The 24,108-nt window shown below is 36.2% G+C and overlaps 2 protein-coding genes across 2 annotated transcripts; one reads left to right on the top strand and one right to left on the bottom strand.

Annotated features, from left to right (window-relative positions):
* Positions 1-72: 72 nt before the first annotated feature.
* Positions 73-11,269, bottom strand: LOC107047694 (ionotropic receptor 93a). Its single transcript, XM_029126735.1, has 12 exons — positions 11,173-11,269; positions 10,409-10,600; positions 9,954-10,049; positions 9,377-9,526; positions 9,043-9,269; positions 7,990-8,166; positions 6,353-6,524; positions 4,782-4,987; positions 4,553-4,723; positions 3,364-3,597; positions 1,435-2,120; positions 73-331 (listed from the first exon to the last, which is right to left on the bottom strand). Exons 1-12 carry the CDS (start codon positions 11,267-11,269, stop codon positions 73-75), a joined length of 2,667 nt encoding a protein of 888 aa, XP_028982568.1.
* A 5,840-nt stretch (positions 11,270-17,109) lies between these two features.
* Positions 17,110-22,481, top strand: LOC107047836 (sorting nexin-25). The gene is made up of 3 exons (XM_015270692.2): positions 17,110-17,634; positions 18,490-21,018; positions 21,874-22,481. The coding sequence occupies exons 1-3, from the start codon at positions 17,374-17,376 to the stop codon at positions 21,925-21,927; spliced, it is 2,844 nt and encodes a 947-aa protein (XP_015126178.1). The 5' UTR covers positions 17,110-17,373; the 3' UTR covers positions 21,928-22,481.
* The last annotated feature ends 1,627 nt before the right edge of the window (positions 22,482-24,108 follow it).

Genomic DNA, 24,108 nt, shown 5'->3' with positions numbered 1-24,108 from the left:
GTACAGAACTCGTGGTGAATGATGTTTTCCATGGGTGTAATTAAAATACTATTTTCTCTCAGTGTGATTACACTACTGGACAAATGGTTGAATCACTTTTCGTTCTTTGGCGAGTTGTCGATGTTGTCGGAAAAATTCATAACCGAGGATCACTGTTCCCATGATGTATCCCAGAATGAGAATGAAGAATATTCCCTGCATGTCCTCGAGATCTACTTTATGATTGGCTGCTTCGAAACCACCCATTAGGCTGTCTGAACAACTGTCCTGCGTTGGAAATCTGTTGGCTATCCACTTGTCCATCAATCCTGATTCGTGCATCCTTTGTAATCTATAACATAATTGTACCATTTTGGGATGTAATTCCCGTCTATTTTAGTTTGGAACCATTGGGGGTGGGGGAGTTCGCGCTGTTAACTAATGATATTTTTGCCTTTGAACGTTTCCGACTCTTCGTTCGTCTGTAAATCGCCGGCTCCACCGAGCGCCTCGTCTTCCACAAGAGGATCATTGATTGGAACTTATTAGTAGTAATTCTCGTCTGTGATTAATCTTAATAATTCAACTTCTACTTTTGACGTGGACAGCTCTTTAATTTCATGTTCTATTCTATTTTATTCCTTTGATTGGCTATATCCTCTCTCTTTTTAAAGTAGAGGGCAAGTTTCATTTCATGTTGGGGGTCATTCGCGGAGTTACCCCTAACGGTCAGCGCCATTTGTCGAAATTCTGGAAAATTCTAGATTTTCCTAGAAAATTCGAGAAAATTCTGTAATTTTAAAGAAAATTATAATTCGGTAGCGAAGTGGTAAAACGGTACAAGTTAATTTTGACTATTGGCCAGGTTTCAATGAATATCTCGGAATCGAAGGGAGATAGCCAAATTTTTGTTAAAACTGTTTATGTAGAGCCGATTGAGAGCTACAACAAATGTAATTACGAGAATTTCGGTATCTCCCTTAGATTCGGAAATATACCTCAAAAACTCAACTGGGGGATGAGTCGACTTAAACTGTTTTACCACTTCGCTACTGAATTATATTTTGCAAAATAGGAGTATTTTTCAAATCATTTTCTTCTCATAAATAAATATACTGTTAAACTTAGTGTACATTTACGCTTCAATTGATCATTATCATTATTAAGTAATATTTCTGAAAATGTTATGCATTCATGTTGTAAACGAATGATTTACAAAAATGGGATAAAACGTTTCCTTACCGCTAAGAATCAGTTTTTTAAGAAAAAGTCTTTGGTTCAAGTCTATCCCTTGAACTGATTATTAATGAGTTAATTATATAAAAGTTCCATTTCACGAAATAAGACTTGATTTTAGTATAAATAAAAGTCAAGTAAAATCTCCGTATTTGACATAAATTGAGAGCAAAAACATCCATTTTGATGAAGATTGTTACATATTGATTTACTACTCACTGGACATTAATGAGTCCGAGATAAGGACTATCAGTCGGTACAACCATGGAAATAGGTTCCTCGAGGAATAGAACATCGGTTCCAAGAGAGAAAGCACAGCGGCCAGTTTCAATGTAATCGTTCCTCCCGGAAATCATCAATGAGGACTTCCAGTCGATCACCACATGTTTTCCACCTTTGACATCATGAATATTATCCTCATAACTCACTGTATCATGCGTCTGTGCGTGTGGTTCGTTCCCTCGCAGAAGTCTCTTGTAATCAACGAGTCCCTCTTCATTGCTGACGGTGAGGAAATCCTCGATGAAACTGTCCTGGGGGAGACTCCAGGTGATTTCACCTCGACGCTCGATGACGTCGTCGACATTCTTTATGGGCGCTTCCATCTTTGGAAACGTGAGGAATGCTACGAGACTGCCGGAGTAGGTGGCAACGACTACCATTACGACTAGCCACCACGTGCCAACGATCAATCGAGCCCCATCGGTCTTGGGAAGGTTCATGCCACCCTGCTGGAGGAGGGCACCGTAAATATACCACGTGCATCTCGATGGTGAACTCAGACCGATGTAGACCGGCTCCTGAGGATTTTTCACTGCTTCGTCGATCGTTCGCGGGCTGAAGGTGTGAACTAGGTAGAGTATGGGACCCACGATGATTATTGCGGTCGTCAGGAGGGCCCATGACTGCGGAGCGAGAAAAACAAGAGGAAAATTGTTTTCGTCGCAGCATCTTCTTAAATATCATAAAAATAATCTGTTGCCCATTGTTCGGCCGCGATTTACGCAAAAACGAGAGAATAGATTTCAATAGTATTTCTACTATTTCATAGTTGTGCTACCGTGCATAGTTATTAGGCACTATAGAAACTTCTAAAAAATTCTAAAGCTTTCTGGAGTTTTCGAGAATATTTTTGAGATTTCTACAAAGTTTAAGGATATTCTCGGGTTTTATAGACAGTTTGAGAAAATCCTTTGGTTTTACAGAAAATTCCAGGAAATTCTCGGGTTTTCTAAACAATTCAAAGAAATTCTTCGGTTTTGGAAAAAATTCGAGAACATTTTTAGTTTTACAAAAATTTGAGAAAATTTTTTGGTTTCATAGAAAATTTGAAAGAACTCTTGAATTTTATAGAAAATTTGAAGGAATTCCCCGGTTTTCTGGAAAAAATTTTTTTTGTTCCCTTTGAGCAATTTAATTTCAAATTCTGATTGACTAGCTGTGTGGTCCGTTTTCGCCTGGGGAAAATAAGAGAAAATTGAATACCAAGATTTTTGGGAATTCCTGCAATTAAAAAAAAACACCTCAATGTTTTCAACTTTTCTAGAAAACTCGAGAAGTGAAGAAAATTTGAGGGTTTTCCAAAGAAATTGAAAAAATTCTCGGGTGTTTTAGAAAAGTCGGAAACATTGAGATGTTTTTTTTATTGTAGGAATTCTCAAAAATCCTGGTATTCAATTTTCTCTTATTCTGGCTGGGCGAAGCCGGGCCGAACAGCTAATAGTCAATATATTTTTGCTCAAAATGAATTTTTCCAACAACAGATGATATAATCAATCTTGTGATCGAACTCGGTCAAGATAGTATTCGGAAGAATATATTAAATCACAATTGAATTCATTTGCACAATTATTTTTTCAATTATCGGCGAAAAACAATCGGTCACATACACACATACTCGAACTCCGGAGGCCAAAATTAGTTATGATCACTCAAAAAATAGAAAATTTCGGATGTGTCGAACGCAATACTTCCATCTGGAAGTAAAATTCAGGGAAAATTATTGAGAAAGTAAAAAAATCGTGAAGAAAAATGCACTCGATTACCCAGGATTTACAAAAAAAAATACACGTTTAGAAATAATTCCCTCAATTACAATCAGTGCTTCCCGAACACTTGAAATTTTCATGATAATTCATATCCACTCACTTCGTTGGTGTACGGTGAGGCGAATAAAAGCACCCTGGATAACGGCTTGGGTCGTGGTGCCAGTAAACCGTACGTTTGAATTGTCATAGGAAGTGTGAACTTTATGGTTGTATCTTTACGATAAACTCCAACTGTATAAGCACATGCTGCTATGAAGACTGATTTCGAACGCACTAGTTCCGTCACTTTTTCTGGGACTTTTTCGGCTGCTGACATTGCAGCTTTCAGTGGATTCTGAAATGTTGCATAATCACGGATCTCTAAATGTACTGTCAGAATTGTTTATTATCGACCCTTATTCATATTCTATACGACAGCTTTTTCAGCTTATTTCAATAAAAAAATTACTCTTCAAATTTTAAACAAAAAAAAAATTTACAACTAATCGGTGACATTGAAATGACATTGAAACTGATGAAAAAATATGAAAATTCAAGCTATCATTGGAATATCAATTATCGCTTGATTTAACAAACTAAATATTGATGAATTCCCGAGATGATGAAAAAAATTCCATAGATGATTTTATTTCAAATTGAAATCGAATTCACTAAGTTGAAAATTTACATACAACTATTACACTGTTAGAAATTTTTTGAAATTTCATGGATATTATAGTAAATCTCATGAGAGTGACATTGAATCCGAAATTCATGAGGTTTCAGGGAAAGTGAGATGGAAATTTCACAACTTGATTGAATTTTCAATGGAACATGAATATTCAGAAACAAAATGACATAAATTTTCCATTTCTCCCTGAATTTTCCTGATTTTTCTGGATTTTTACAGAATAATTGAACTGAAAAATCAAGTTTTTTTATTGATTTCCAGATCATTTGAACAGAAAATCAATGAAATATTTGCTTTTCCAATGACAAGATTTCCTGAAATTTCAGTGGAACTCGAACACGATAAAAATTTCCGGAATTTGGCACGGAAAATGCGGACAAAAATTTTTAACAGTTTACTTCGATCTTCAAAAAATTATAACAGTTCAATCGATTCGTAATTCATCCAATCTCTTAGATGTTCCACTCATGTATTATTTCGTTAGTAATTCCCGGTTATTTTCGTTAGCTGTGGATTAATGAGCTATGAAAACAGAGGAATATCGTGAATGAGGAATTAACGCTAATTCAAAAAATGAGAAATAATATTCATTATCGATCGATTCATAGACTGATCTTACACTCTTCACCAGATTAATCTCAGGCGGAGTCTCCACAGCGACGATTTTATACGTAAAATTGAGGCTCTTAGAAAGCTCATGAAAAACATCAAAGACAAATCCATCCCATTGAGCCTTCGTACTCTCGGTGATTTCCTCAGTTTTCGTCATTTGAAACTGCCACGGTGGATTCTACAAGTGAAACCTCTGAAATTTATGAGACCGCTCTCATGTGAAAAAGTAAACTTACGTGATAAGTTACTACGGGCAGAGTCTTGCCACGAAAGCCGTGCATCACGTGGGGGAACAGATAGTCCTTTGACTCGTAACCGGGATCAGGTGTCCACACACCGGTCCCCAAGAGTGTGTGAGGCTCGATATCAGCCTCTGAGCCAATCCGATTGCCCCAGGTCAAGGCTGACACTACGGTCCACTTTATACATCGGCCACAGGTGCCTCCACGACCGCCGGGCTTTGTATCATTGTAAAGTTCATCCTGGAGTACGATGAAGTTTGATTTTTAACCAAGGATACACCGGGGTTACTCATCACCCCACCGCAATTTTTTTTAAATTATTATTCCTACACGAGTGCACTCTGCGGTATTTATCCAATACAGTAGTTATGTTCCGGGGTTTCTGAATTCTATTGGTCCAGCAGAGGCCTCAGTTTGAATAACGACTTTAGTCAATTAGAATTGACATTAACTTTATATAAGGTATTCCATGTCAAATGAGTCAACGGCTAACCCTCACCATTTTGGAAATTGATATCGATTTTTTCTACAGAGAGAAAAATTCTATAAAAATTACCAGAAAAAAAACGTTAAAATTACGTTTCGAAACGTAATCCGCGAGTGAAGTAAAATTCAATAAAAAGTTTGAGCCGGAACTAAAATTGTACGAACCCTCACCATTTTGGAAATTGATCTCGATTTTTTCTACACAGAGAGAAAAATTCTATAAAAATTACCAGAAAAAAACGTAAAAATTACGTTTCGAAACGTAATCCACGAGCGAAGTAAAATTCAATAAAAAGTGTGCGTCGGAACTGAAATTGTACGAATCGCCACGTAAATTCTACGATTCGGTCCGTAACAATTAACTACCCGTCTGATGACTCACCGCTGTGGGACAGCAAGTCGTTCCGTAATTTTTCCCCAAACGATTGAGATATTTTACGGAACGGAACGTAGAAATAACTCACCAGCTTCATAAAACTTGTTGAACGTTCAATAAATTTGATTTTGGAGGCATAATAAGTCGGGACGTTTCCGTAAGATTTTACTTCATCGGGAAACATTGCGTGACAATTTCGTATTTTGTTCGGTGATGAACCTGAAAATTCACTGAACTTTTCAGATTTCTTCTCTCCCATTCCCATAAAAATTGCCGGAAAACGATTCCCCATTGCGCATTACATGAATTGTTCCGTAATTTTTACTGAATATTTCTCTCCGTGTACGATTGGGGGGCTAGAGAAACTATCTCTCAGTTTTTTTCAGATTTTTTCGATTGTCCATTTCGAAGACAATTTTTTCTTTGTTTTTGTTTTTTTTTAATAACTCGGGTTCTATCAATTCGATTTTAATTTATGACACCTCAAAATTGTCGGTTTTCTACCATCTATAAGAATATTTTGAGTAATTTTTTTTTCAATTCCTAGGTGCTCATAATACCGAATTTTCAAAAAAAAGTTGACAAACTTGTATTTTTAAAATTACGTCCCGTTTTATTCTATACATTGACATAGAAATATCTTCATTTTGAATGTAATTCAAATTCTAACAGTGAATTAATAAGGGAGAGTTATTGATTATACTTGCACGAATATATTTTATGAAGTTTCGACTTCTAACAAACTTGGTCGTGCCCGCCTGTTCGAATTCCTCCTCAGTGACACGATTGTAGAGCTCTATCTCCATTGATAATGATTTTTCAAGGGCTATTCCCAGGGCACCGACCAGCTCTCGTACGTGACAGGTGGCACCTGTCTTCAAGAACAAATTTTAAGCCAATTGTTTAAATTTACGTACGATAGATTTAAAGATTTTTAATCATTTATCCGTTGGATTGTGTGAGAAAAAAATTGAAAAAAATTATGTATAACCGGTAATATTTAGTGTACACTTCCAAAAAATTATTATTCTTTGAATACTCTTCTTATAAATCAACAATGGAATTTGTTTAAAATTGGAAAACATTTTCATCGGCATGGAATCGATCTCTGACGATTTCGAAAAGAATATCTTCTAAAATTAGAAATTTTCAGCTACTTTATAAATACTCAAGGAAAAGTAGAGGATGTAATTGTTTCAGATTTTCTAAATAATGTTCTAACGGTTCCAGCTAGAGAAATAGCGTTACTACAGAAGATCAAAAGAATAATTTAACATTAGTTTAAAAGAGAGTTGTGAAGTGAAAAACGTGAGTATCTCGAAAACTAGATGCGACAAAGTAGGCCCTTTCCATGTGAACGTCACATGTAATAAAATATTCGGTGACCTAGGGTCGGACAGTTCTTGAATACACGGAGAAAATTTTACTTGAGAAAGTAAAAAATTTACATGAAGAAGTAACGACATGTATCAGTCACAATCTACCTCTATGAACGTAAATTTTAGGAAGAATAGCAGTGGAAAGTGATAAGAAGGCACGAGAACGTAGCGTACGACAGTCAAAAAGTTGCTGTGCCACATGACGAAATTTCAGAGCAGAGCATCACTTTTCAGTTTTTTCCTCTATTTTTCTCTCAACTCCATGTTATGTCTCACAGTTACGGTGCTTGCAGAATTTTTTACGTGAATTTCTCACGTGCAGAAGTTCCCATATTTCACTACAAATGTTGAAAAAGTGCGCAACAAAATAAAATGACGAAAATGCTTGAGAATTCCGCAAGTACACGATTTCCATTAAACTTTCTATTGGTTTGGGGCCGATTCTATTGAAAAATAGAAAATTCCAATGAAAAATATTCCATAAAAAGGATTAACTGAATTCCATTTTTCTAAACAACTTATTCTATTGAGATATTTTCAATAGAAATTCTTCGGCTTCAATTTTTTATTCTTGTTTTGTTCAATTTTATGATTTAAAAGAGAAGAGAAATAGTGTGAAAAGAACTTAGAAAATTCATATCGAATTTCTATAAAAAATGCCTAAATAGAAAAAGTTGCGGAATTCTTCAATAAAATTGGTTAAAAATTAAAATAATTTTTAATAGAACTTTCTATCGAATTCGCAGAGTTTTTTAGTTCTAATTCAGCGGTTTTCGTCACCCAAAAAAATACGAATATTATTGATTTTGATAGGGATCATTCTACTCTAGTAGATTAGGGATTCAGTATATGTCAAGTGAATTCTCCGCGGTTTTGTAATTTTATTTTCATCGCAAGAGTTTCACATGACGCGATTGTCACCCACCGTCACTGGGGAAATGAGAGTTTCTTAATTACTTACTCGACAGGATTGATCACTCCTGATATTCAAATTGGTGTCATTATACAAGAAAGCTATGTTTTCACCTTCGCCGAGTAATTCAATCAAATAAGTCACGTTCCCAGAGGTGTACTTTGCCATGTCTGGCACAACAAAGAGCCACTGACTGCCTGTGCTGAGCATCCTCAATGATCTAGCCTGAGGGTAATGAATTGAGTACAGATTTTTACTTATTTTTTTCTGCATTCTACACAGAAAAAAAAAATGAAGCAAAATGCAGTAAATTTATTCGTCTTTCGTGGAATTTTCGCACCAGTGACTCGCGCTGAGAAAAAAAATTCCTTGTACCAAGGAATCACTTTCTTGGGAGAAGACTTTTCTTTTTTTTATCACCTATGTGTAAAGAGAAATTTTACGCACGCTCCTCGTGCGGAAAATGCCACTTTCTACACATTATGATGAAAAATAGGGTTCGATTTTCGTTGAGAAAGTGTTCTTTGACCCTTGGGAGAGTAGCACATGCCTTGGCGAGCGCTACACACCTCCCATGGATCAAAAAAAAACTTTTACGTACTCGTATCGAAATACACTATTCATGTCCATCTCCAAATACTATAATTATATTAAATTATGAGGTAATTACGCTGCATATGACCTTGACTGAACCCTTTTCATTTTTTTTTTCAAATTTGAGATTTTCTTACGTAAAATCACTTGGAGTAATTCTGAATGTCAATAATTGTCAATGAGGTTCATTCAACATCATATGTAGCATAATCATCCCATAATTCAACATAATTACAGTGCTAGAGAAATACTCGCACGTCAGTAAAAAATTAATTCTTCTCCCAAGAAACTAACTCTAGAAAAAATAATTATTATTTTCTCAGTGCACAAATTTCACTGTTCATTTACAAAAATCACATCCCAAAGGGGGATATTCCCTTTACCTTGCATTTTTATTGTTAATATCAAATAAAAATTCCTAATATACAATTTTACACTTCGAGTATCTAGATTGCATAATATTTTTTCGTTCATTATTTTCTCCGTGTCAAATTGATTTTTACTCACTGCCTCTAATATGAACGAAATAACGTTGTAAGCAGCCACAACAATGATATGATCGTCAATGGGCTTCCTTGGAGGTAAAGCTGCGAGAATTTCCTTAATTATCCGTTTCGTAGATATCTCCGATTTTCCACGTTTTAAAAAATAGAGAGAGCTCGAGGCTAATCCGAGATCAGATTTTGGTAATTCGTTGCAGAAAGCTTGCACCACTTTTCCGATGGAGTCCTGCTCTGGGGCAAATTTTGTGTCGTGAATTTTCACGGAGTATGCAAAATAATTCAATCACTGTCAAACCCATATCCCAGGGTTATTGAATTAAAATGTTTAAAATTGTTACCGAAGCTCTCATCAAATAACATAATGGCTCGTTTCCAGTCGAGACCACGGGATATTCTCATGTCGTAAAATATTTGGGGAAGCTCTTCCCCAGGCTCAATCAGTGGAATACTGATACCTTCGTCTTTAGGCAGCCGTGGGCAATCCAGATCTATAAATCAATCTTTTGAATTAAAATTTATTTTCATGCAATCGATAAATAAGTTCATCTGCATGATGTTATTAACTAAGTGGAAGGTCACAGGATATTCCACAGGGCATTCAACTGTTTCTTAATTTAATTATTCTTCGTTTTGTTATTTTCACTTCAAATCATTTTTTTCTGCTAATTAAAATCTCCTTGAAGGTGTGGAATTGTGTGGAATTATTTTAGATCCTACCACGAAACTCGATTTTTCTTTAACTGTCCAGCAATTTGCCTCTTCACCCTATTTCCGAACATTTTATCCAATTTCTCTTGAAAATATCTCCAAACCCAGAGAAAAATATCAGAAAGCTGTGTTTGTAGGCTCTAAATTTTTTTAACGGTTGTTAAATGAATTTCTCTGAATCCCTTTCTCCATGTCAATCTTACATACCCGTAATTGCTAAATGCACTAATTTCTCCTTTTTAGCTCTGCCGAATAATTCCCAAGTGGAAGAACACGTCGCCACTGACAGGAGAATTGTATAATCTGTTGGAAAATGAAACATTCATTGTTGTTCATTGTTGTATGAACATGAACATGATAATTTCGTGAAAATAAGGGAGAGTGGGGTAAAACGGTCCCTTTTGACTTTTTTTGTGATACTCATAACTCAGAAACAAATTCATTAATTGAGATCAGTCTAGGCTCATTCTAAAGGAGAAAAAGTGTAATTTCCATGGAAAAAAAATTATTTCATTTTATTTAAAATTGAATGAGCTGTTAACATTTTTGAAAAAATCAAAAGGGGCCGTTTTACCTCACACTCCCCTACGTTTGTGAAAATTTTGCATCTTTTCCCTTGAAACCTTGAGTGCTTCTCTTACGGTGTCATTAATAATACTTACCTCGAGCTAAATTTGCTCCCATATCTTGAGCCACATGAATTGATAATCCACTAATATTCATACGTTCCCTCGCTATTTTGGTAGCCGCACTTGTGAATGAAGCGACGCTTTTCTCATAAGCCTCTCGTGTGAAGATTGATGTCTCTTTTATCAGGATTTTTCTCTCGTAGAATGTTTTTTCAATCACGATCACTTGGAGAATATTATTAAACACGGAATATTAAATCAATTCATGAATGAAAAAATTTTATAGCAAAACCTGACAAATTCAGTGGAAAAGTCTATAGGATTCTATTGAACTTCTTTTGGAAATTCTATTAGTTTTTAACCGATTTTATTGAAGAATTCCACAGTTTTACTGTTTTTTTAATAATAGAAAATGTTCAATAGAAACAATTTTATAGAAAAAATCAGTAGAATTTCATCTTTCTACACAACTTTTTCTATTCAGACACTTTCTACAGAAATTCCACGACATTAATTTTCTCAGATTTTTCTACTTTATTTCTCTTCTTGTTTTCTTAGAAACATCAAACAAAAAAACAAAAAATATCTCAATAGAATAAGTTGTACAGAAAAATCGAATTTGGCCAAAAATTAGTAGCAAGTTCAACAGAAATAGAATTAGAATAGAAAACAAATCAAAATCGAATCAAATCAAATGCAAATCGAATTTTTATTGGAATTAGAATATAAAATTTTCTAGCGGATTCGCTGGGTTTTTCTATAAATTTTTTGTACGTGTTGAAATGAATAAAACGTACCCATCGTAGCATTTGCAGTCATGAGCGATGGAAAGTCATTAAAACCAACTACAAATCTGCAGGAATAAATCAGCACGACTATGAGAATCAGAGCCATTGCGACTCACAGTGTAAAGGACGAAGAATGGTCAGTATTGCGAAAGATAAAACTAGCCACTTTCTGAAGTAGTCGATACGACCGCATCGATATGCCATGGGGTTAATCAATCCTTGATTACGTCGTTAATAAGTCAACCCGATCGAACATTTCTTACGAGACTTCCCTCTGGTCGAACATAAATTGTTAACGAGGAGAGAATATTATATCGGTTCACGGAAGTCCATCAAGAACATGATCAAGACAATTGGGATCTCAATATGATAAAACATTAATAATTAATAGCGCGAGGAGTGAAGCAGGAAAAGTGCTGAGTCAATTTGATTTAAGGATGAATCAACACTTTTCTCGAGCTTTTGATGAATTCACGCATAAAATTTTCCACTGGAATCTTTGCACTTCACCTAAGAAATGCTGTCGAATATTTATTGGAATTTCCAGTAGTTTTCTGCTCGTTGCTATTAGAAAATCGGTGGCTCCTCGCGGTGGATATAAATATTTACAGAAAATGTTTAATTAGAAACAGTTGATAAATTTCGATTTTCCTACGGAGTCTATTCCATTGATTTGTTCTTATAAAAATCGCCGGAAGTAAATTTTCCAAGTTTTTTTTTTAAATTGTGTTGTACAACAAATATCAAGAAATTGGATTGAATAGAAAGATCAAAATCTATTGATTTTTTTTATGACATATTTTCTATATCAACACTTCGTTTACAAAACTGCGCGGAAAAGTTTTCATAATTTCTATAGAAATCAACAAAAAACTACTAGAACTTCTAGTGTATTTCCAATGGAATGTGAATAGAATTCTAATGGAATTTCTTCTTAGTATTTATTCATGCATGTGTTTCTGACTCTGAGGGAGAGATAATACACGCACGAAAAGATTTAATAGAAAAATTCTTTCTATTATTTTTTGGCCGATTCTGTTGAAATGTTCGGTAGAAAATATTCAATAGAAAAAGTCAATAGAATCTGATTTTTCTATATAACTTATTCTTTTCAGATATTTTCTATAGAATTTCCTCGGTTCAAATTTTCCAAGTTTTTTCATTCTATTCTTAATTTCTTCCCATCAATAAAATCAAACAAAAAAACCTAGAAAATTTGAGCCGAAGAAATTCTATAGAAAATATCTCAATACAATAAATGATATAGAAAGATTTTATTTTTCCATTAAATATTTTCTATTGAACGTTTCAATAGAATCGGCCAAAAACTAATAGAAAGTTCAATAGAAATCCAATAGAATTTTCCAACGAATTCGCTAGGTTTTTCTATTAAATTTTTTCATCCATGTAAGTAGTATAGTCACTCACCTTCCTTGAAATCTCCATGGTCCATTAAATTTTTGTTGACATAAAATAGTGTTTTTTCAGTAAAAACCCTTTGCCTTTGATAAGAAGATTGTTGTTAACTTCATGATCATTTATTTCAATCTCTCGCATTCTCAATTAGAACTATTCATTTCTCGTAGCAATGAGAATTGACTGATTAATCATTTGAACCTGAGAACGAATAAACCAAAAATCCTTAATATTTGTTTTGACTCGACCGGTATTTCCGGTAGTTTCGCGCGGGAGCCAGTCGTTGCGGGAGTGAGACGAGATGGCGGAGTGCTGCGTGTCGAACAAAAATAGCCGGTGCACCGCGATCTTACTCCAAAATTACTCAAAGCATATGTAATAACATATAACGAACTGTCACTCAATAATTAACAATGAACCAATGAATATCTTCATGAATAAACATAAAGAGTGTTGGAAATCACGTGATTTCGAAGAGGCTAAGGGAAACAAAGAGGGCGCCAGCGTCGCATCTAAACAACGGAACGTATTTCGCGCGGGATGTTGTGTCAGTGCGTTGAGTGTTGGACAGAAAAACTCGTCACAGGCGAATATTTATCGCTAATTTATCAAAAAATTGTGCAGTGAATTGTTAGAAGTGGTTGTGTATCCCAGAAACAACGAATTGAGACCAATACCTGTGGATCAGGCGTGAATATCAAGGTTAAAGTCGTCATTGATGCACTCTTTGTCGTTTTCAGGTAATAAAATATCACGAACTCTCACCCAGTGATTAATAATGAATCAGCGATTATGAGCATCAAAAATGTGGATTAGATCGAATTGTTTGTAGAGGCTAGGGGTCAACAACAAAGACTAGTCTCACATTTAAACAAAGGAATGTATTTCGTGCGGGATGTTGTGTCAGTGCGTTGAGTGTTGGACAGAAAAACTCGTCACAGACGAATATTTATCGCTAATTTATCAAAAAATTGTACAGTGAATTGTTAGAAGTGGTTGTGTATCCCAGAAACAACGAATTGAGACCAATACCTGTGGATCAGGCGTGAATATCAAGGTTAAAGTCGTCATTAATGCACTCCTTGTCGTTTTCAGGGAATAAAATATCACGAACTCTCACCCAGTGATTAATAATGAATCATTGATTATGAGCATAAAAAATGTGGATTAAATCGAATTGTTTGTAGAGGCTAGGGGTCAACAACAAATACTAGCCTCACATTTAAACAAAGGAATGTATTTCGTGCGGGATGCTGTGTCAGTGCAGTGAGTGTTGGACAGAGAATCTCGTCGCGAACGGCTATTACTCGTTTATTTACCCGAAAATTGTGTAGTTGGGTATCATAAGTGGTTGTGAATCCAGAAAACAATGAAATAAGTCCTTTAGCAGTCGACCAAAGTAAATAGTAAGATCAAAATCATCATTGTTACACTGTTCATTACACTGTTCTTTGTTGTCCAAGATTTTTAATCTAGGTTCACTTTGATGACCCACTCGGTAGACATTCCCAATAGACTTCTCCGAGTTATTTATTCCCCTGTTTTAACCCCAGATGAGTGATTTTAACCACATATTTACAGTAATAGTGATAAAAAGAAACACTGCGTAGAAAATTGAGGAAACAACATCCATGGGGTGAAAAGGCCAATTGCCAGGCTGTTGAGGGAAATTCGAGTTTCGTGGTAGGATCTAAAATAAAAGAATCACCTAAATGGGGATATGATGGCTTCTATAACTTCAAGAATGTTTTAATTAGCAGAAAAAAATTATTTGAAGGGAAACTAACAAAACGAAGAATAATTACATTAAGAAATAGTTGAACACAGCCGAAACCCCTAATTTTTGGACGACTGGGCCATATTTTTTTTCATTTATTAAATTTCGATCAATAGAAAAAATAGTTGATCACGTGATAGTACACGAGTAATATTATTGAAAGATGGAATAATCAGTACAATTTTCATTTTATTTATGGAATATTCAATGCAGGTTGAAATCGTTCGTAAACTAAGTTGCGTCCAGAAATTGACCTGTTTACCCTATATGTTTCACAAACGTCAATAATTTATTTATTAAAAAATGGTGCAGCGAGTTGACATGAAAGATTGTGTGTCTAGTGAACATCAAATTAAGTCACATAATATCAATCAGCATTTCATGGTAATTCCTCCAATGAGCTACAAGTAAATATAAAAGTTGAAGTCATCATTATCACATTCTCTTCAGAGAGCACTAATTTCTCAACAAGTTGTCGATGTTGCCCAAGACTCTGAATGACTAAAACAGAAAAATTGTTTTCAGGGTTCATTACTCTGATGACTTCAATATTGAAAAACATTCTGATCAATTGGCCTTCCCCCAAAAAATGAAGACATTAAATATTTCCATTAGACCTCTCTAAATTGTATATTTCCCGTTTCAATAACCCCAAGTGAGTGATTTTAACCCCAGCTGACCAGCAATAGTGATAAAAACAAACAGTACGCGTCCGAGAAAATTAAGAGAAGAAACATTGAGTGTAATTCCATTTGAAATTGTTCTTCTTCATAATACACAAGTTGGAATTACATCTCGTTTACAACAGCATCACTGGTAAGTATCACGAACACCTTATAATCATAATATTTTCACCCATTAGCTGTCCATCAGCATTAAGATAAGGGGTGGAATTTCTCAGGTCGTAAAACGAATAATGCTCCCAGAATAATTACATGAGTACATGTAAATACATCATTGTGTTTTCTCATTTTTCGTCATGGTTTATGATGCTCATTGAAGGTCGTTTCACGGGGATCAAGAGATATTTCGAGATGTTGAATGCGCTGTGCATTTTCTTATTTACAATTTTATTGTGATGTACGCGGCGGTTTCATACGCCATTGAGTGAATTGAGTGATAATATAAGTACGGGCTCCAGCGGTGAAGATAATTGGATAATCTGGTATGTTTTATAATTGTTGATTTGCTCTCATTCTGCACATTTCCTTTCTAGTCTAACATTTTAACAGTTTGGCATGTCATCGCTTTTTTCATTCCACGACAATCATTTATACAGTATTGCCGTACAAAATCTATATTATTAGTTTCTTAACTGTTATTTAACTTACATTTTATAACTGATATTTTCTTAACTGTTAGTGTGATTTTTAGTTCCAAATGGAATCTTTGTTATCTTTAACGTTTAAATTTTTAATTTTTTGTGTTATATCAATCTCTTATGGTCAAAAAAGTCTGAAAATGCAATTATCAGATGCAGTCGGTATGTGTGCGTGTACACTGATAGAAAAAATTATTTTTATTGAGATGTTTCTTTCTTGGAACAAGTATTATATACTTGAACCAATTTCAAATAAATAACATCTTACGGTGAATATCAGTTATTTCTTCTTGAAATACATTTACTTGAATAACATAAAACAGTCCTTGGCGTCAAGTCACATGTATTCACCACAAAAATGGAAAAGTTCTATTTTTTTAAACCTAATATAATCTCCAGTCGAGAAATTTTCAATTTTCATGAATTGATAAAAAATTCTTTCCTAGAAGATGATTACATTGAGGAATGAAGTGAAGTGAATGTTGTTTTCTCGAATGAAGCCGATGTTTAAATTGAGCTTTCCGTAGATCACATTGAACGTAATTTGTGATATCCAAGTTTGTGCAGAATCGCCATAATCTGTGATTCTGTTATTGTAAACTAATGCAATTTTTTTAGTCAAGAAATATAAACTTCTTTCAACTCAATGACATCTTAGGACAATCTCAAAGCTTTTTCCGCGTAACAGTATTTATCCTGATTCGACATACGAAATGCTCACTTCAATTATAATTTATTTGGAACAATATATGATCGTGTTGATTGAGATAACAACGGATTTAGAGAAAACGGATTCATGAGAATAGTTTTGATTTTTGAGTAAACCAACGAATTTGTGGAGCTAGCAAACTTTTGGCTAGAAAAAATTAAATACTCTCATTATTGCGACAAATAAAGGGAACTTCAATTCTAGAGACGATCGATTTCTCCCAATCAAATGTATCTCAAGAAGAGATAACTGGTATGAAATCGTGTTTATTTGAAAATTACCAACCAAATGATAAAATTAATTTTTTCTGTCAGTGTATGTATTTATCTATGTGAGAAAGTTTTTTATAATTATTCACAAATGAATCGCAAATGTAAGTATCGTTGAACCCTATCCATCGACATTAGTTGACATTTAACTCATGTATTAATTTTTAGAATTTAGTAATTTTATTTTAATTAAAAAGACCACATAGGTACATACATACACAAAAAATTGAAAACTTGAATTTGAGCGATCACAAAGCTTCCATGTGGAAGCAACCGAGGCAAAAATTTATTATTTCAATTTACTTTAGTACCAATGGATAAAAAAAGCGCTTGATTGCCTCTACTATTCCATCGAGGCCGGTAAATTACTGTTAGGGAAAACCCCACAGACTTTCCGTATTCCAGCCTCGTCCTCCAGATAGCGCCAACCATCAGAGGATTGAAGAGGTGAGAGTGGCGAGGGTTCACTGACAGCTGTCAAATAACAACACACTTTGTATTGTACTTATCACCACCATCAGCATGATGTCAGTGCCGATAACACCTGAATTAACATTTCCAAAGTGCTACACAAACTTCAACAATCAGAAAAAGTCAGCGAAGACAATGTCACTCCAGTAAACATCCAAGACATGCGGATGTTCAGGTTACACGAGCCTGAGCACATGCTACAATAGTTAGAAAAAGGAATATTGATTACGTAGATAAATACAAATTGATGATGGATTCACCTAGGAAGCCACAGCATCTCAAGGTGCTGCTAGTCAGTGTTCTAATAGTGTTGATCTCCATATCATTATTCTCCCTGTGGAAGAACATGTTGTGGCTCTACTGTTACATATTGTTATCGATATCCTGTTGTTGCATCGGTCCTCTGGTACTTATTCTTGTTCATATTGCTCTGTCCCCTGAGCATCAAACTGGTGCTGGAACGTCCAAAACTATTGTTGAGATGGATACGTTTAGGACGATGTTGATGGTGAGTTTTATTGAACTTATTATTGAATGGAATTTAACATTGGGGATTGCCATGTGGAACAGTCCCTTCTTTTCACCTTTTTGTTCACTAAAACTCCATTTTATCATTGAGACATTATTCATCAAATTCAATTCAATAGCGAAGTAGTAAAACGGTAGGAGTAGACTTATCTCCCAGTTGAGTTTTTGACGAATATTTCCGAATCTAAGGGAGATAGCAAAATTTTGTAATTACATTTGTTTTAGGTCTTAATTGGCTCTACAAAAAAGGTCCTAACAAAAATTTAGCTATCTCCTCTAGAATCCGAGATATTCATTGAAAACTGGCCAATAGTCAAAATTGACTTGAACAGTTTTACCATTTGGCTAGTGAGTTGAATGTAACACCATTGGTATTTATTGATTTTATGTATGTAACTGTTGAAATCACAAAATACTGGTGAAAATTCAGACGATATTTGGTCAAATCGAGGTTTTAATGCAATTTAAATGTCGGGAGAATGGGTAAAATGGCCTCAATAATCAATATCTCTCAACAAAATGAGGGAATTAAATTGCATAATCTTCAATAGAATTGGCGCAAAAGCAAAGAATCCCAATAGAACTCCAACGGCAATCCCTGATGAATCAAATCCAGAGTTAACTCTGGGTAAACTCTGGGTTCATGGAAATTCCCCAGAGTTCCTCTCTTTCTTCGCTGGGTTTTTTCCATAAACCCAGAGTTGACCCAGAGTTAACTCTGGGTTTGATCTATCAGAGATTCTATAGAATTTCCCAGCAAAGCACTGGATTATTCAATTAAATTTTTCAATATAAGGAACGATGGTACACTCCAATAACCCCCCAAAATTTTCAGAAAGGATACGAGCCAATGTTATCCTCCAGCCGTCGTCCAAACAAATACCCAGTAATGTTCTCAAGACCAGTGGACGGTTCCCTCCAAAACCTCCTAGACCTAGCATTCCGTGATTTCGTCGGTTGTTGGCTAGACGACCTCGCCTTCTGCCCCGACCAGACCATCGACAGCATGAAGCAAGACATTTGGGGTGCTATTCAAAGCCTCCACGAGCGTCTCTCCCGCGTCGACCACACAAAACTCGTGGCTTGCAGTATCGTAAACAAAGTGGCCTTCCACTTCGAGAAGATCAGAATAGCCCAGGCAGCTGCAAGCGAGGGTGAAGACCCAGTCTTCATTCTCTCGTCCCACCTGATGTCCAAGACCTCTGAGCTCGAGTACCTGCGACGTGTGAGTGAACTCCTCATAATGTTTTTTCTCCCGAGGAGTTACTCCCTGTCTCCCGCCAAATACCTCTTGCGCGAGATAATCACCAGTAAAATCATCAAGCCTGCCATAGACCTGATAACAGATCCAGACTACATAAATCAAAAAATTTTACTGTACATCGAGCAACAGCAACAGGCTGAAGCCATGCACAGGAAGACTTACGAGTACGCCGAGTCCTTCGAGGATTTTATAAGAATGATCAAGAGTTCGAGAGATCTAGAGGTCCTGAAACACATTCGCTACAACATTGTCACCGAGATTATGCAGGCAACGACGATACAGAACGTCAAGAGGTCCCAGGGGCTCGACCCAGAGAGCAACACTTTCGGTAAATCTGACGCTGTGCAGGCGAAGAAACTCAAACGCTACATAAGCCAGTTGACTTACGCTAAGAACACCTGTGAAGTTCACATGCAGAGTCTAGGTTGGGACGGCTATCGAGTGCAGGAGGCTGACGAGGTGGATCCAACTGTGAGAACAGAAGGCAGAGTCCTCCCTCTCCAGATAATTCTGGACAATGTGACAGGTCGCAGACACTTGTCAGCGTTCCTTGAGCAAGTGGCCAGTCAGGGCCTCCTGGGGTATTGGGCGGCAGTTCAAGAGCTCAGGAGTGCTGAGAGGTCCAACTGGCACCAGCTGGGCGCCGAGATCTTCTACACGTACATAAGATCCCCAACTGCGGAGATCAAAGTCGACAAGAATGTGAAGAAACGGATGGAGGCTTTCCTCCTAGGTGACAAGGGTCCTGATGTCTTCTACGAGGTGCAGGAGGACGTTGTGAGGACCCTCGAGGAGAAGTATTATCCATCCTTTCTGGTCAGCGAGCAGTACAAAAAGATGCAGGAGGCATTGTTGAGTGAACGGGCTGATGGAATGGCCGGGGAAGATCGTATTCAAACAGCAGAGGGCACTATGCTGGAGACAACATCACTTCTGGTCGGTGAACACTCGAATTACGCTCGCAGTAAACTCGATCAATTGCAGGAGAAATTGAGCAACAAGATGCAAGCCCTTCAGGCACTGAAGTCATCCCTTAAACCAGAGAGCCGAGTATTGAGTATTCTTGCTAAAGAAGTCGAGTGGCTGCAGGGGGAGAAACGACAGTTAGAGACACACTTGACGCAAACGGAAATGTGGGCGGAACATTTGGGAAAGTGGAGGGCTGATGTTCAGAGTGCAGAAACCCCGGATAATGGAGATCCACCGCAATTTATTATTGTCGTACACATGGCGCAGGAGGAGGGCAATGATGAGAGCATTTCAACGGGGTGGGTGGTATTCAGAAAGCTCACAGAGTTTCAAGAGCTTCATAGGAAGCTACGACAACTCTGCTCGAACGTTAAAACTCTCGAGTTGCCCTCGCAACCGCTCAAGTTCTTCGGTAAAACTGATAAGAATTCACTGGATAAAGCCAAGAATCAGACCCAGAAGTATTTGAATTTTGTTCTTGAGGACGAACGGCTTAATCAGAGTGAAGCGCTTTATGCTTTCTTGAGCCCCAGCTCGGAGCATCTGAAGCACACGGCGCCTTCTCCCAAAAAATCGAGGTTTTCGTTGTCAACTTTGTTCAAGAGTAATTCTGGGGGGAGTGGGGACTCGCGCGATAAGGAGGACGAGGAGGATTATTCCCTTTTGCTGGATGATAATGAGGCCGGGAGATCTACTGCTGATGCTATATTGGGACCTGGTAAGGACGCCATTGCTGAGCCACTCTACGCTCTTCTCGGGGAAGTCTTCGATCTCAGGGGGGTCTTCAGGTGGCTCAGGAGATCATTGATCACTTTCGTGCAGATCACGTATGGGAGGACTATCAATAGGCAAGTGAGGGAGACTGTTGGGTGGCTGTTCTCGGAACCGATGCTGCATTATTACATTCAACTGTTCACAAAGTCCTGGTGGCCCAATGGGCAGCTCGCTCCTAGCCCCGCGGCGAGGACTGATGAAGAGAAGTTGAGGACCAGGGGGGAAGCTAGGAGACAATTCCTCAGTAATCTACCGGAAGTACTGGCTAGTCTTGTTGGGGCTCAGAGCGCGCAGAGGGGAGCCACGAAGGTCTTTGATACTCTTCAGAATGTTAATCTGAATAAGCAGCTATTTTATGTGAGTATTTTTTAATAATTCATTCGTAGATATGGCGGAGGTGTTTTTGTATGTTGTGATTGGAGACATTTGTGTTGTCACCACGTACGAAAATTTTAGAGAATTCTCGTTGAAATTCTATTGGTTTGTTGCGGAGATTCCATTAGATATTTGATAGGAAAAAGCATATAGATTTTGATTGTTTTGTTTGAATTTTTCGCTTGAGATTTTTTCTATTAAAATTATTGGTCACGGATTTTTTCACGAAGTTTTTTCTGCTATATTTTGTTTTGTTTTGCATTACAGGATCCGAGTGAAAAAACCTTGGAAAATAAATTCCCAAGTATTCTCATAAAAAAATTCTAAGAGAATATTCATTAAAAAAAATCGAAATCTATTGACTTTGTCCTATCAAATGTTTCATAGAATCAGCGCAAAAAACAAATAGAATTTTAACGAGAATTCCCTAGAATTTTAGTAGAATCCCAATAGAATTTTCTGGCGAATTCACTAAAGTTTTTTATTCAATTTTTTTTATACATGACATCACACTGCAGATTTCTTACAATTGAATTGAGAAAAATCAATGTTGCCATGAATAAAAATGATAATCAATGACATAAGAATTGTCTCATAAAAAAAAATTTTTATGAATTTCTATAGACCTACAAATTAAGAGAGTTCTTATTATCGTACGTTAGGGGATGAAACGTAATAATTCGATTGTGTGCATTCATCTCGATAATGAAAGGTTTTACGAGAAAATATCAGAAGGCATCTGGTAGAAATTTCTTTTCACATTATCCTCTAAAATCCCTGATCATCGAGGTGCAGTCATGTTGTTGAGGACAATAAATAACAGTTTCATTTTTACAGGACATTTTCGAAGTGCTCATGTACGAAATCTTTCCTGAACTCCAACATAAATGAGATTATTCACAACTCAAAGGACCCCAAAGTCTACAGGGATAAATGTACTAAGTTATAATGTGAATAAGAGCATTCTGACGCTCCAAACGTAACATTCCTCATGCTAATGCCATAATTTATTCACGTATTTCTGGAAGCCAATCCCCACAGTATTACGATCCTCTACGGACCAAATTTAACTACAAATTCCAATGAATGAATGCAGAATGTGCTTTACAAATACCAAAGACGGGTAACTAAAATTTTAATGAATGAGATTATCATTCAAAGAGTCGATATCCCTCTCGAAGCGAGAGCATAGGAACTGCAAAGCTTTACAAAATATCTAAATGATATATATTTTTATTCACTTAATTCTGTGTCACAAGACAAAACAATGTTTTTCATTCACATTCGGCCAAATGAAAACGAAACTCTGTGTTCTATTTCTGGTACTAAGTAATGTTTATTTAGTGTCATGATGTGCTATGATATGTTCACCATTCATAATTATAAGTATGTACTAATTCCAACTGATTGTGAGTTAGATGTTCAATAAAGGTGATGTAAATAATAAAAAACAGTGTTGTTCTTCAAACAAAAAGGTATTAACAAGGATTAATAGACAATGAGTCGAGATCAGGATACGGAATATTTTATTTCAACATCATGCGGAGGCAGCATGATGCACGAATATATTAAACAATATTTTCACCCTTATTTACTCTAAAATTACCTGCAACTCCTATACAAATATTACAATGCCTCTTTAAATTAGTTGAATTAATTCTTCACGTTTATTTACACATTCACAATACTTCTTTATTAGTCTTCGTGTTATTACCCTCACTTTGGCACGATCAACAGAGGCAAAATTTTAATCGAGATTAGTCAAGAACAATTTTTTCGTACATAGAAAAATCCTTAATCACGCATTACTCCTCTATTTCATCATCATTCACAGTCATTCCCAGACAAATATATGATATTTATTGTTGTCAGTGTAATCAGACCTCGGATTATTTGCCTCAACTCCAGGACTAATTGAATACGTTGATAAAATTGCACGAGAGTTGGCTCGCGTGTGTTCACCTGAGCTTTGAACTCACTGGAGCCTCGTCTCTTCCATTTATTTTTATTATCTCGCAATATTACAAGGTGTAAATAATAATTACTCTGAATAACCATCGATTCGAATTAACAATCACGCATCCCATGCATTCGTATGGAGAGATTTCTCTTGATTCAAGGATAAATAATCTCTAGATGTTGTCACCTGAACTCCATTCAATTTAGAGGACAAATACGTGTTCGAAAGAGACAAAAAATCAGCGGCGGACGGCACGCGATCGATAATAACTTTTTGTTCTTTACAGTTACAAGTAGAATCATCAAATGTCTCAATTTTTTGAATTTTTACTTCACTAATTTCCTCACTGGCTGCACCATATCACATTTAATCCTTGAGCTCTTAATGTCCATCAGCATCGCACTATTTACGACCAGTTGTTACTCGGAAACGTTTTAATAATTTTGTGACAGTGATTAACAGTGAGACTCCGTGGATATCTGATAATTTTTCCGCTCTCGATTACTCGTTTAATCTCGTGGAATTTCTAAATTCGATGACAACTTGTTCTAAGGATTGGTGTAATTACGCTAAGATGACACAAAATCCAATGATTTATACGTATTTTTTATCGCCATTTTCGTTTGCCTTTTCGGTATTAATTGGTTGAATGTTTTGTCGGAAGGTAAGAAGATCTCGAATCACTTGTCTTCAATTTTCCATCCCCTTTTTCGGTTTTTTTAAATATAAATTAAGTAAATGAATCAGGGATTTCACATTTCTCGGCTTGAGAAACTTCTAATTGAATTATTCTGGTGTTCTGGTCTAATTACTTCTTTTAGACTCGTTTTTTCTTTCCATTTTGCTTCAAATTTCGTCATTGCGGACGTCTTGGAGTGCCCTAGGCCCGCTGGGACATCCATACCATATTCAATAATTGAATAGCATTTCTCATAGAAAAAATATATGTATCCATAATTTTATAATCTCATTTAGATCATCTCCGTCACTTAGAAAAATACTTGGGTTGGGACAATTACGCATTTTTCAACGGCCAGCGAACTATAAATAATGCAGAGATTGATTGAAATTTTCGTCTAATGATTTTTCCCTGTTACTTCGACATTACATTC

This window comes from Diachasma alloeum, unplaced genomic scaffold, assembly GCF_001412515.2.
Source record: "Diachasma alloeum isolate Michigan unplaced genomic scaffold, Dall2.0 Dall_scaffold_78908, whole genome shotgun sequence".
NCBI classification, from domain to species: Eukaryota; Metazoa; Arthropoda; class Insecta; order Hymenoptera; family Braconidae; genus Diachasma; species Diachasma alloeum.
Note: the sequence above shows the minus strand (reverse complement) of the source record. Positions and strands in the feature narration are given on the sequence as shown.

Excerpts from the sequence above, each read along its gene's own strand:
- LOC107047694 (XM_029126735.1), bottom strand. The coding sequence starts at position 11,269 with ATGGCTCTGATTCTCATAGTCGTGCTGATTTATTCCTGCAGATTTGTA. Across the intron at positions 10,601-11,172 it reads GACTGCAAATGCTACGATGG|TGATCGTGATTGAAAAAACA; the intron begins GTACGTTTTATT and ends ATATTCTCCAAG. Across the intron at positions 10,050-10,408 it reads GGGAGCAAATTTAGCTCGAG|ATTATACAATTCTCCTGTCA; the intron begins GTAAGTATTATT and ends ATTTTCCAACAG.
- LOC107047836 (XM_015270692.2), top strand. The coding sequence starts at position 17,374 with ATGATGGATTCACCTAGGAAGCCACAGCATCTCAAGGTGCTGCTAGTC. Across the intron at positions 17,635-18,489 it reads CGTTTAGGACGATGTTGATG|AAAGGATACGAGCCAATGTT; the intron begins GTGAGTTTTATT and ends CAAAATTTTCAG. Across the intron at positions 21,019-21,873 it reads TGAATAAGCAGCTATTTTAT|GACATTTTCGAAGTGCTCAT; the intron begins GTGAGTATTTTT and ends TCATTTTTACAG.